At 40.4% G+C, this 12,081-nt stretch overlaps 1 protein-coding gene across 1 annotated transcript; it reads right to left on the bottom strand.

The window, feature by feature from the left end:
- Positions 1-584: 584 nt before the first annotated feature.
- Positions 585-10,749, bottom strand: LOC112243248 (vitellogenin-like). Its single transcript, XM_042321831.1, has 34 exons — positions 10,710-10,749; positions 10,524-10,544; positions 10,231-10,382; positions 9,888-10,139; positions 9,637-9,798; positions 9,398-9,546; positions 9,156-9,306; positions 8,891-9,048; positions 8,659-8,824; positions 6,873-6,998; positions 6,407-6,625; positions 6,095-6,312; positions 5,903-6,000; positions 5,669-5,793; positions 5,473-5,574; positions 5,243-5,362; positions 4,961-5,147; positions 4,771-4,864; positions 4,510-4,695; positions 4,250-4,388; positions 3,896-4,109; positions 3,531-3,808; positions 3,327-3,368; positions 3,144-3,218; positions 2,827-3,033; positions 2,535-2,686; positions 2,290-2,437; positions 2,061-2,187; positions 1,780-1,963; positions 1,597-1,691; positions 1,372-1,466; positions 1,073-1,238; positions 827-988; positions 585-718 (listed from the first exon to the last, which is right to left on the bottom strand). Exons 1-34 carry the CDS (start codon positions 10,747-10,749, stop codon positions 606-608), a joined length of 4,923 nt encoding a protein of 1,640 aa, XP_042177765.1. The 3' UTR covers positions 585-605.
- Positions 10,750-12,081: the final 1,332 nt, after the last annotated feature.

Here is a 12,081-nt window from a genome sequence, read left to right as displayed (position 1 = left end):
ATACTAATAATACTATGCAAATATTAAAAACTATGACAGAGTAGCAGGCCATTTGGTATGGGCACCTTTTCATCCAAGCTACTCAATACTGCCCCTGCAGACATAAACAATTTAATATTGAATATCATTTTAGAATGTACATTCAGTGAAATGTTGCTGATACACCAACACCAAATGGGAAAAGAGATATAGTTCTTTACATTGATTTATGAAATTGACAAACTGTCTTTCCTTTCAATTGATTGTGATGACAACAAAACAATATTGGTCGAAGCTAATTGTATTTGTTGTAGATGCAGTGCAATGGAATTGGTATACTGAACAGTCATAGCAAGTTGGATGTGTTTACAATATAACTCCTCTGTCAAGCTGAAGGTGTTTTTGGAACTGACGTCTTTTTAAATTAAAAAAAAAAAGTGATTGCCATTAAATGTATCTTATTAGAGGGCTCTTTTTGCAAATGAAAAATGTATCAGAGACCATCTTTGAATGCACAGTTGGATTTATTACAATTTGAGTGGTCAATAATGTTGTAGTTTCATCTCAGTGATGTGAAATTACATATTTTCTGTTATAAAAGTTACAGTATCTGCTCCACCAGAGCACTAAATGCACTGCTCAGAGCAGCGACAGGCCACATGGGCTTCTGCCTTCTCCATCAGGTCCACACTCTTCTCATAGATGCTGCTCAGACCTTCAGAGCGGTTCAGGTTGGAATCTGTAATAGGAAAGAAAGTAAGAAATTAGGAACTGCAGATCAGTATTTATTGGATACATCAGAGCAGTATGGTGTCTTCAGTAAAACAGTTGTCCATTATAGACTCACCGACGGGCAGGCAGTGGAAACCGATGGTGATGGGGGTGGTCCTCACTGGGAGGCATCCAGGCAGACAGCGCAGCACAGGCTCAACAGAGTAGCATTTGGAATCCCTGTCATCAACAATCACCTGCTTCTCCAGCTTCACAGACTCGAGCTTCATGAGACATTCTGACATAGAGAGGTACAGCAATAATATGTTAACTAAATGAACTGACATTTGTAATGCAGCATAAGCGGTAGGCTAAGACTTACCAGACGCATCACGGCAGCTATCAGAAGGAAGCACCCAGGAATGGGCAAAGCTGACTGAGCTCTTGGTCAGGCGGCCACTGGGTGTACGGTACTCCTGTCTGTGTTCGCCATCAGCCTTTCCACAGAGTCCACAGGTCTGTCCCTTCATCCAGTCCACGACTTTAATCTGAGTGCCAAAATCACACAACAACTTAGAACAACTGTAGCTTATATTTTGGTAGCCCTTTAAACAAGTAATACGCTATTCATACATTTAATGATACAGTATTATTGATATTATGACATAAGATTCCAATCACCTTCCATGAGTTCCTATCAAAGTAGACTTCTTGGAGACCATGGCTTTTGGCATAGAGAGACACACCTTCACCCTTCAGACCGATCTTGATAGAACCTTAGGCAAGAAAATAAACAATGTTGTAGTTTATGGATGAGGCCATTTTCTATTATCCTATTACTGCAGTACATTAGATTATTCTAGTTATTGTGATGTTGATAAATAAGGTTGAAGGAGCATGAGAAACCTGAGGGGTCCTCGTATGGGAGGTTGGCTTTGGAAATTTCCATTCCATTGACCTTCACTATCACATCATTGTCCTCAGGGTACAGGTCAACATCACTGGAAGTGTCAAAGATAATATTTCATACATTGTTATTGATAGAAATATATTTGTGTAAAAGCAATTGTTTTCTAAAACAATACTCACATGTCAGAGATTTTCACATTGATGTGGTTTTCTTCAGATGCGTGATCCTTCTTCAGCAGAACCATGAATTTGAGCTCTATGGTACAATCCTGAGCCAAAACTTGGTAGCAGGAGAGAGGCATATTGACCGGGTACTTCCTGTTGTTGAATGTTGTCAATGTGTCTCTGACCATGCTACATTTAACTGGAAAACAATAGTGTTAATTTATACCTTCCTTGCCTTTTTTAACGTTGTACTGTGACATTGTTTTGTTTATTAGTTTTTTATTGTTTCTGCTTACCTGCGTTGACTTCAGAAAACAAGTAGTGGATTTTGTTAACAATGTTGTCATCAAAGGGAGAAAGATCAGTCATAGACTCAATGGGCAGAGAACAGGGCAGGTTCACACCCCGTTTATACAGTGTCATCTGTGATTTAGATACACAAATCCTCAACAGTCAACCAAGAAGTGAAGTCTGGAGAAATAAAACAGCAGAAAATGCTATTGTGGGAAAAACAATGTTCCTCACCTTGGGTGTTTTCAGAATGACATCCAGGGTCCTTTCAGATGTTGCAACCACAGTGCATTGAATCTGTTTCTCACTATTTTTGTCTTTTTGCATTGGAACCAAGTCAGCCAGGTAATATGGGATGTACCCAGGGATGAATTCAGACACGCTAGAAGAGATAAGGTTACACAAATCAGAAGTTGTTCTTGATTTGTTCTGTAACATTATTCAGCTATCACTAGTAAATAACAAATAAGTAACCATACATCCTAACATAGCGCCAAACAGCCTTGGGAACCTTGGGGAGTCTGTCCCAAGACAACCTCAGACGAACTGCAGGGCTTGGACCAACAAGACCAGTCTCAGCAGTGATAAAGGTGTTATAATCCTTGCACTCTGCACCCCAAGCAATCTTGGCCTAATTAGGAGAACAAAATAAAGTGTACATTTTTTTAGTATACCTTAGATGTTATTGCTACCCATGGTACAACCTAAACATTTAAAAAAACGATCAGAAAACGTATATTGTAGCACCATTTACAAGATATTTGATCTTACAGTGACTTTGTGTTTGCTGAGCAGAACACCATCAGCACACAGTTTCCAGTTGTCGTTCTCATCAAGGGCAGCCATAATGATCTGCAGTCTGAAAGTAGCTTTGTTCAAGTAAGCAGTAACCTGGTATCCCTCTATCTTATGGTCAGCTCTCACTAAACGGAAGAGGATGATCACCTTAGGGGCAAGTTTATTGCCAAGGAATTTGTCCTGAGAAGAGAAACACATTTTAAATCTTAATTCATCTCTGCGCTCTCTCCCAATGGCACACAATGAAAGAGGTGATAATCTTGACTCAAGTTATGATGGTGAAGTGTCACCTGCTTGTAGATGGCATGGAAGCTAGAGGCACTGCTCTTGCTTCTGGAGATGACATTGGAGGTGGCTTGAGAGTCCTGCAAACAAACAGCAAAACAAAGCATCAGGGTATTTACGGAAATACTTTTCTACAAACGTTTATTTTTGTCAACCATACCGTAGATGAAAATTCCTCAATATTGTACCTTGTGATTCTTTTTGAATTTGCGGTCGTTGGGGTCGTAAGGCTGGTCGGGGCCGTCAGGCTATTTGGGTAAAAATACCAATTACATTCAATAAATTCTCTTCACATTTTTAACATCTATGTATGTTTGCAACAGGTCTGTGCCTTGTTTGTCAACTCCATAAATATCTGACTCAAAGAGTTTTGTGAGAAACAGTAGCCTTACCTCGGAGATGCGGGAGCTGGAGGAGCTGGAAGAGCTGCTGCTCTCTGATTTCTTGGATCTAGGGCGGGAACTACTAGAACTAGAGCTGCTGGAACTAGAGGAATCTCTGGTGCCGTTCTTCAGATCAGGCACCAGAATTTTCTTGAGCTTCAACAGTACAGTTTTTCCCTCGGGAGCTTCCTCCTCTTCGTTCATGGTGATGACTTTGATAATCTTTTCTGCAGCCTTGGGTCCAACTTGCACTTCAAACTCCAGCCTCTCGATGGCGGGTTCAGATGCTGCTAAAAATGGAATGCATTATAAATAGCTAAACAAATTGTTGCATGTATATGCTGAACTTGGCGTATTACCAAATGAATGCTTACATTGTTTCACAGAAATAAGGACTGAATGCTTTCCAATCATGTTGTAGAAAAGAGTGTTTCTGATGAAGGCAGCACTCTCTGAGGCAAATTCAAAGCATGCTTTGACTCCAAGCCTTTCGACACAGATTGTCTCCTCAAGACCGACTACAATTGCCTTAATGATGGGCTTGAAGTTGGATGGCAAATCAGAATAGAGGATCTCGGAAGATCTTGACTGAAAAAATGATATAAATTCACAAAATGTATCAAATGTCTGGGGTCTGTGGTTAATAATTTCTGATTGGCAATGCTTATGGGGATTTAGTTTTGAACAAGTATTTCATACAAACTCACCAAACTTCCAGCAAAAGAGGCAGCAGAGGCTGCAATCATAGATGTGAACTTATCCCTGGACTGCTGTGCGCTTCTTGCTACTCCTTGGGCAGGAATCAAGGGAGTTATTCTCTCGGCTGGGACATCCTCCACATTTCTTGCGACAGCAAAGGTCTCAATGCTGTTTGAAGGAACATAGATCTCAAGAAATCTGTAGTGTGGCAGCCGTGTTAAAAAAATATGAACTTAATGTAAACAGCTATTACATCCTCTTTTCTGAACAAGAAAAAGATTGCCCTTACTGTGCGACAGCAATATGCTCAGGAGCGGAAACAGGGAAAGCTTCAAACTTGAAGTTGCCATTAGCGATGTCAAGCTGTGCTGCAAATTTTGCAGGGACAATTGTGCGGACCTTAGTTCTTGCCATAATAGCAGCCTGGATGAATGCAGTGTTCACTCCCATCACAGCAAATGTATGCATGACAATGCTACAGGAAGAGGAGACATTTGTTAAATTTACCAAGATTTGTGGTATCATCAGAAAATATTGGTCTTATACCTACCTTGGTCTAACTTCGGCGTGTAGCTCAATGTTTGTTTCCAATAGCTGGGCAGCATGGAAGGTTTCAGGCAGAGCAGGTGTCAGAGTGGCACGGACTATGAACATAAAGATAAAAGCACATTCATATGGGAGATCAGAGATCTAGTGAAGAACTACTAATTACTAAGCAATAACTATTATGATATAGTTACCTTTGACGTATGCTTTAGCGACAGCAGCAGCGTAGTAACTGAGCTCCATGGGCAAACCAACAGCGGTGGGGAAGATGCGACGCACCTCTGCAGCCAGCAGGGGCTTAACATACTGGAAAGTTGCTCCAGCCAACAGTGCCTTCAAGGCATTTTTTCCCAAAGCGTGTGCAGAAGGACTGTTGGCAAGCTGTGGGATGTTATTAGGTTTAGCTGTTTTGTCCCTCAACTGTGAATGTTTTATGAATACTTTTGGAGACTATTAAGTTATATCATCTGTTGTACCTGAAGTGCCTGATCGATGATGGACTTGTCGATGTTGGCAAAGGCAATTTCCTGTCCAAAGAACTTCACATATATGGAGGCTAGGGGCTTTCTTGTGTCTAGGGACCTCCAGTCAGACAGCTGTGGATAGATGAGTAAAGCAAACCTGATTGATCAATTTAATTTTAAAAATCCACAGGGATTGAAGCAATTTAAGATAAATGTGTAATGTAGTGATTGTTGATACTTACAGCCTTAATGACACGCCTCATCTTGGTGATCCTGTCAGCATTTTCAGGAGCTGGGGGTAATTTCAGAAGAGCCTCCTGGATTCCCTCAGTTCTCACTCCAACCTAAGGGGCAAACATTAAGCTTGGACAGTTAAAAAGTGTTTTAAATGTTCTCAATCATTATCATTTCAAGGAACTTTGAAAAAAACGCCTTTACCTCAAGAACATCAGCAGCTGCTCCAGCAAAGTAGGTGCGAGCTTTGGCCACGACAGTTCTGGGGAAAAGGGTGGCAGCATCGTTGATGTAGAAAGCACTGGCAGCAGCACCAATCCTTAGGGGATCTTTAAAATGGGGATAAATGACTGTTAATGATTGATTTTGTTGATGTTTAGTGAATGATGCTAATGGGCCAGTCGTTGCAAGCCAAGGAAGATAAGAGGAGGACCTTACTGGAATAGGCATCCAGGTGGATGGCTTGACTGAAGTGGCAGCTCAATCTTCTAAATTTGGTGCTGAGCATCTTGACAGCAACATTGCAGGCAGCAGCACTAAAATGAAGGAATAGCAACTATGTTATTAAATCTGATTCCATAGATATTGAGAGAGATGTAATGACATGTAAAGGTGAAAGAGTGCTCTTACACTGAGGCAAAGTCAGGGGAGGTGCTCCTGGTCAGGGACATCATGTGAGAGTAGGTGAAGCTAGCAACCTGCAGATTTTTCTCTGTTTTCAGAATGCTAGCTACAGTAATCACCAGGCCCATTGGGGGCTTTGTCTCAAACAAAACAATGCAGGCAAGCATGCGGAGCTCTGGGTGGAGAGCCTTGTCCATGAACAACTGCACAGCAACTTCCTGGACCTATTTCACAACAATAATGCAGAGATTTGAATGGACTTCGCCAATGAGAATGATGATGTTGTCATTTGCAATTTAATGGAGGGACTGTACTCACCATTCTAGGCTCCCTCTTAGCAATGTTCCTGAGGGCCAAGACTGCATCAGCCTGGACTCTCAGGGGCAGAGCAGCAGCTGCAGTTCCAAACACGGGCAGGAGCTTTGTGATTGGTTTAATGCTAGCAGGATGGCCAGCATTACCCAGAGCTTTAAGAACCATGGAGAGTTCCTCAAATTTGCTATTAGCAACAGCCTGAACAGCAAGTTCGTGGATGGGCTGTGGGAAGACATGTACAGTAGATATGTTTGAATAACCTCAATCAGTAGATCATCATATACATGAGATGACATCTACCTCTTTGAAGAGTATCTCAATAGCACTGACTTTGCTGATAAACCTTTTTTGAGGGAAAAAATACTTGATACGATTGTGATATGTTGCTATCTCACCTATCTATCGTAAGAGCATCTATCTGTTAAGTGACTCAAATGTAAATGATTATAGGAAAATACATCCAGTTTACCTTCACAAGTTCAGCGGGGCAGTTGGGATATTGAACACAGTATTTGGAAACCATGGTACCATAACCAAGCATGGCGATCTCACGTAGAACTGGGTGTGTCTGAATCTTGTGGTTGAAAGCCAGGCTCTGGTGGTGAAAAAGGTATTGTTTTGAGTCATCTTTATATAATTTCTTACAAAATATTGAAGAGATAGGACAGTGTAGGAGTAAAGTGGGTCCAGGATTCGCAACCAGACGGTTGCGAGCACATATGTGACCAGCTTCAAAAAGCTAGGCATATGTCGCACATCACTACTTCACAGGAGATGCATTTGCAGTTTATTCTTTCAGAAATGCCTCCTGGAACATGTGAACTGTCATGTGCCTTCATAACAAACTTGTATGCCATCTGTAAATATGAATACAATTGTTAAATTAGGAGCCTAGTTGGTTTAGCCATGGAAAAATACCTTCCCGCTAGCCATGATTGGCTGAGATAATGAATGGGCTAATGAATGGGCTGGACATGCCGAGAGATGAGTTTGTGTTGGTCTGCTATGTAGCACGCTTCTGTCTAATACATGAGCTGCTTGGTATATGTCAATAATCCTTGTTACAGTGGCTTTTTTGAAAGATATAATGCTAGCCATGGAGATCTGCAAATGTGTTGCTACTGCGCTCAACAACATTGTTGCCCAGAATTTATTATGTGCTATCGACAAAGATTAGTGGGAAAAAATTGTGATGGACTACTTTCTACACACAGTCAGTGTGAACCGAAGTGACTTGACACAACAACGGGCCCAACAAGCTGTAGCTTGCTACAAAACAAACAGAAAAGACACACTGCCATGAAGTGTTCATCCATGTATGCTGGTAAGAGTGTAGCTACATTCTCAGATATTACAATTTTCAGATTTTGTCAGAAAGTCATTTTCATTGCAAGTTCAAGCGTACTGTTAGCTAGCTAGCAAATGTTAGCTTGCTGGCTTGCTAGCTAACGGCACGTGTATGATCTATGTAGTAATATTATTTGTATCTCAGAAAGCAACTTGTAATTGCTGATTACGGCCATCGATTGTATTTCATGAACATGTGTACATGTCTAGACAATAGTAACCATCCACTTAGCAAGATGTGGCTGGGGGTGGTTATATAATTTATTTCACATGACCCATCAGTTTTGGACAAGTGTCTGGGTAAGCATAATGTATAATTATAAAATAATTATAAAATATTTTTATCCGGACACTTTCAAAGTCAGATTAGGATATAGGCCAAGGACTAGATAAAGTGCATTTTTAACTGGAGTTTTCACTATTTTAGGCTACTACTTTCACCACTTTTAGTCTCGAAATGTTTGGTTGTTTACTACACTACCTTACTCACTCTGTTTAGCTCATGGTCTCACATGTGAATCCTTAAAGAGATGGGTGGGGCTAGGGCTTTAGAGGGTGTGAACGATGCCAAATAGGTTTAAACGCAGAAGGTCTCCAGTAGGTGTAGGGAAAAATTCAAGGGACATTTTCTCAAAAGTTAGGTTACAAGTTGACCAACTTTCAAAGCAGAATTACTTTCACATTGTTCCTCAACCGTGGGGTATGATATACCGTTTTGTAGATCTGAGTCTCTACTTTAAATAATAAAAACACCAAATGTTGCTACATAAAACTGAATCGAGGCTCTGGGTCACATATGTGTTGAAGGTAGTGGTGTTAACCACTAGACCACCTCATGCTACAATTTTTAGTAATCTTAATGAGGAAATCTATAAGAATGCTTAAACATCATTTAAAGGTTTACTTACTTCAACAAGCTTGACAGTCTCCAGATCAGCAGTCACCATATGCACAGCGGCAACCAGAGCCTGAGCAGCCTCAAAAATAGTGATGTCACCAGCCAAAAACTTCTCCTTGATGAATCTCACAGCCACTGATCTTCCGATGGAGGGGACAGCATCCAGGATCCAGTGTCTGAAAAAAAAATGTTTTTCTGTCATTGTGTCTTTGTTTGAGCAATTGAGCAAGATTTTTTTTTACCTGTAAGCTGGTTTGGCCTTGAACTCAGCCCAGATGGCATTAATAGTCTCAGAGCCTGCCACGCGCAGGAGCTGAATAAACTGCAGAAACTTAAGAGGAGCATCTTCATGGACCTGTGCCGTGTTGTATGTGACCAGATGATTCAGGATCTTCACAGCCTAAACAATTATAATGAAGTGTTTGTATTTAACCTTTGTTATCTGTGGCTTTACATATTGTCAGGCTTATGTATCAAATAATAGATAGAGTCATTGAGTCACTGTACCTGAGCACGTGCGTTGCTGATCTTAAGGAGCTGAATGGGCATCTGGAGAATCTCAGTGGCAAACTCATACTGGATGGATCCACGGTGAACATAGTTATTATCGGGGACAATAATTGGATCCTTCTTGATCTCAACGAAAGTCAACATTTGTCTGTGAAAGGTAGTTCATGGGAAACTTTTAAACCTATAAGCTTAATAAAATGAAAATGTTTTCCTTTTGTACCACAAATCAGTCAACATACTTTGCTTCCATTTGGGCAGCTCCTGACATCTCATTGAATGGTGTGAACTGATGGAGCTCAGTAACAGTGGCCTCCAAGATCAGAGCACCATTGTCAGCGGGCTTCATGAGGTAGTTGTAAGTGGCAGCTCCCATCAGGGCCTCCCCTCTCTGTTTAGACAAAACACAGAGTTGTATTGTCATGTGAAGTGTTTCTGGTTATGTTTTTCCAACCCCCAAAATAGATACTTATGCTCATACCTGCCGGCACTCTACACACTTCTCTGTGTAAGCCAGACCAAAGTCCTTCATGATTCTCTGCTGGCAGTTATTGAGATCCTTGCTCTTGGTCAAATGGATGCGCTCTGGCCTGGCATGTTCCCTGATCACATAGTGGGTCTTGCACACTCCCTGAGCTCCAGCCTAACACAAAAGAGAGCATGAGTGAGGAACTCAAACATTGCTTACTGAAACATGTTTTGCATCTATATATGAACATATACAAGTTTTACCTCCTGCAACTCATAGACGTTTTGTGTCTTCTTGATGTTGAGCTGAAGAATGTTCAGGATACCTCTATGGACATTCAGCACTGTTTCAGAGACAGCAGTGGGGGCAAATACCTTACCCACAACACCCTTGGCATACTCAAACTTGATGGGAATCGAGAACTGAGCAGCCAGGGCTGAAGTGAGTTTTGCAGCTGGGACGAAAGGATCGTTGGGCCACACACCACTGTACTCAAAGATCTCAGGGTTCACAAGCTACAAGAAGATATCAATTGATGTATTAGTCAATGTAATGGACATCACATTAAGATATTGTTTGTGTGGGAACTTCATGTATAATAAATACCTTCAGCAAGTAGGTATTCTCTGCAACTGCACTGATATGAACTTTGCTGATTACTTTTACTCCAGCTCTAGCCAGACCCTCCTCAGGCAGACCACCCAGGAGCAGTGCCTCATACTTGTACACATAGGTCTTACTGGCAGCAAAATCAGGGGCTGTAATAACAATCAAAACATATTTGATGATCTTGTGATCTGAGAACTGGTTTTACTTAATTTATTCAACTAGAAAAAAATGCAGAAGTGAAACTACCTAATAAACATAAGTAAAAATCCATAAAAATAATATGTACTTACCAAAGTTAACAGATTGACTCGCTACAAGATAAAACAAAAATAATTGTCACAATATGTTACTGAATGTTTTTCAAAAAATGTCATAGAAACAGAATTGTACATTTCAATATTTACATAACTTAGTTATATTTACATGAAGTTAGTTATAATATCTGCACTAGAATAAGACAGAAAAACTGTACTTACCCACAAGGGCTAGAGTCAGTGCAAGTACTACTGCTCTCATGGCCAGTGTGATGTGAGGAACAACAGTCCCAGTCCGCCTTTTAAAGAAATTTTCTTTCGACAAAACAATCGTAACAAAATACATAATTAACTAATGTTACATAAGTTGAGATCCGTATGTGCTCATAATAAAGCCTGTTGAGTTGGTTATCACTAGTTCTGAGGTGGCCACATACACCCGTAGGTTAGGTTAACCTGCCCCACTGCCATTTAGCCCTTTACAGATCAATGTCCATCTAAGTCAGTTCTTTAATGAAAATTATCTGGAGAATCACGTGTTGTTTTATCCAACAAGTTATGTGTACTACAACCTTCATTTTTCTTTAAATATTACATTAGTTATTTTTCTCTATTTATCTAACCACTAAATAAAAATGTACACAAAGGCTCTTGTACTTTAGAAGTAGAACCCAGTAGAGATAAGTAGCAACACAATGCTAAATAAAATATATTGTCTAGGTTTGGATCAGTACATGTATGATCAATTCTAATATGTTAGAGAATGTGATAAATTAGAATACTAGTAATGTCAAAACCCAACGAGTTTTGGCACTTGAACATGGGTCAGCCATTGGTCCAAGCTTGTCCTCAACACTATTGAAGTCCTTGAACAAGTATTTGTAATTCAGATGAACCAACCATGTGTCAACAATGGTCAGCTTGACCTAGAGATAAGACTCTGCCATCTTGTCAGTCAATGACACTGAATATGCAGGCCTACAACAGGTTTGTTGTTCGATCCAGATGTTAAATTCGATTGAAATATTAATGTGTCAATTTTATAAAAATGTTTGGACAGTGAGACATTTGTTGTTGTTTTGGCTCTGTACTCCAGCAATTTTGATTTGAAATGATACTATGATGGAGGTTAAAGTGCAGACTGTCAGCATTAATCTGAGGGTATTTTCATCCATAATGAGTAAACCGTTTAGAAATTTGAGTAAATCATTTGGAAATTACAGCACTTTTCACATACCACCCCCCAACGCATCAAACTTGACCTTCATTAGTTAGGGTTAGATTTAAAATCTATTTTCAAGAAGAGAAATTGTGGAAATGGGCAGGGTTTAGCCATAATTATGACTTTGTGGCAGCGTTAACCAGTGACGACCAGGGGGAATGATGGCAAATACTTTACTCAGTAAGGTCACTCCCATAGAATTCTATGGTCACTCCAACTAAGGCTAACTATGAATGGCTGATATCCCAGGCTGATATGTGCTGTGTTCGGGACGACTTTACACCAAGAAACACTTACCCCGATGAAAGCTCCCAACATAAGGAAATTGAAAGTGGCTTTTACTGTAACCAAGTTGCTCCTTAGTTCCTCAGT

Source organism: Oncorhynchus tshawytscha, linkage group LG01 (genome assembly GCF_018296145.1).
Source record: "Oncorhynchus tshawytscha isolate Ot180627B linkage group LG01, Otsh_v2.0, whole genome shotgun sequence".
NCBI classification, from domain to species: Eukaryota; Metazoa; Chordata; class Actinopteri; order Salmoniformes; family Salmonidae; genus Oncorhynchus; species Oncorhynchus tshawytscha.
This window is presented reverse-complemented; position numbering and strand designations above follow the sequence as displayed.

Bases quoted from the DNA above. Each gene is read 5' to 3' on its own strand.
- LOC112243248 (XM_042321831.1), bottom strand. From the start codon at position 10,749: ATGAGAGCAGTAGTACTTGCACTGACTCTAGCCCTTGTGG. The intron at 8,825-8,890 runs GTAAAAAAAAAT...TTTTTTTTTCAG, and splicing joins AAGGCCAAACCAGCTTACAG to ACACTGGATCCTGGATGCTG. The intron at 4,110-4,249 runs GCCTCTTTTGCT...TCATTTTTTCAG, and splicing joins CTATGATTGCAGCCTCTGCT to TCAAGATCTTCCGAGATCCT.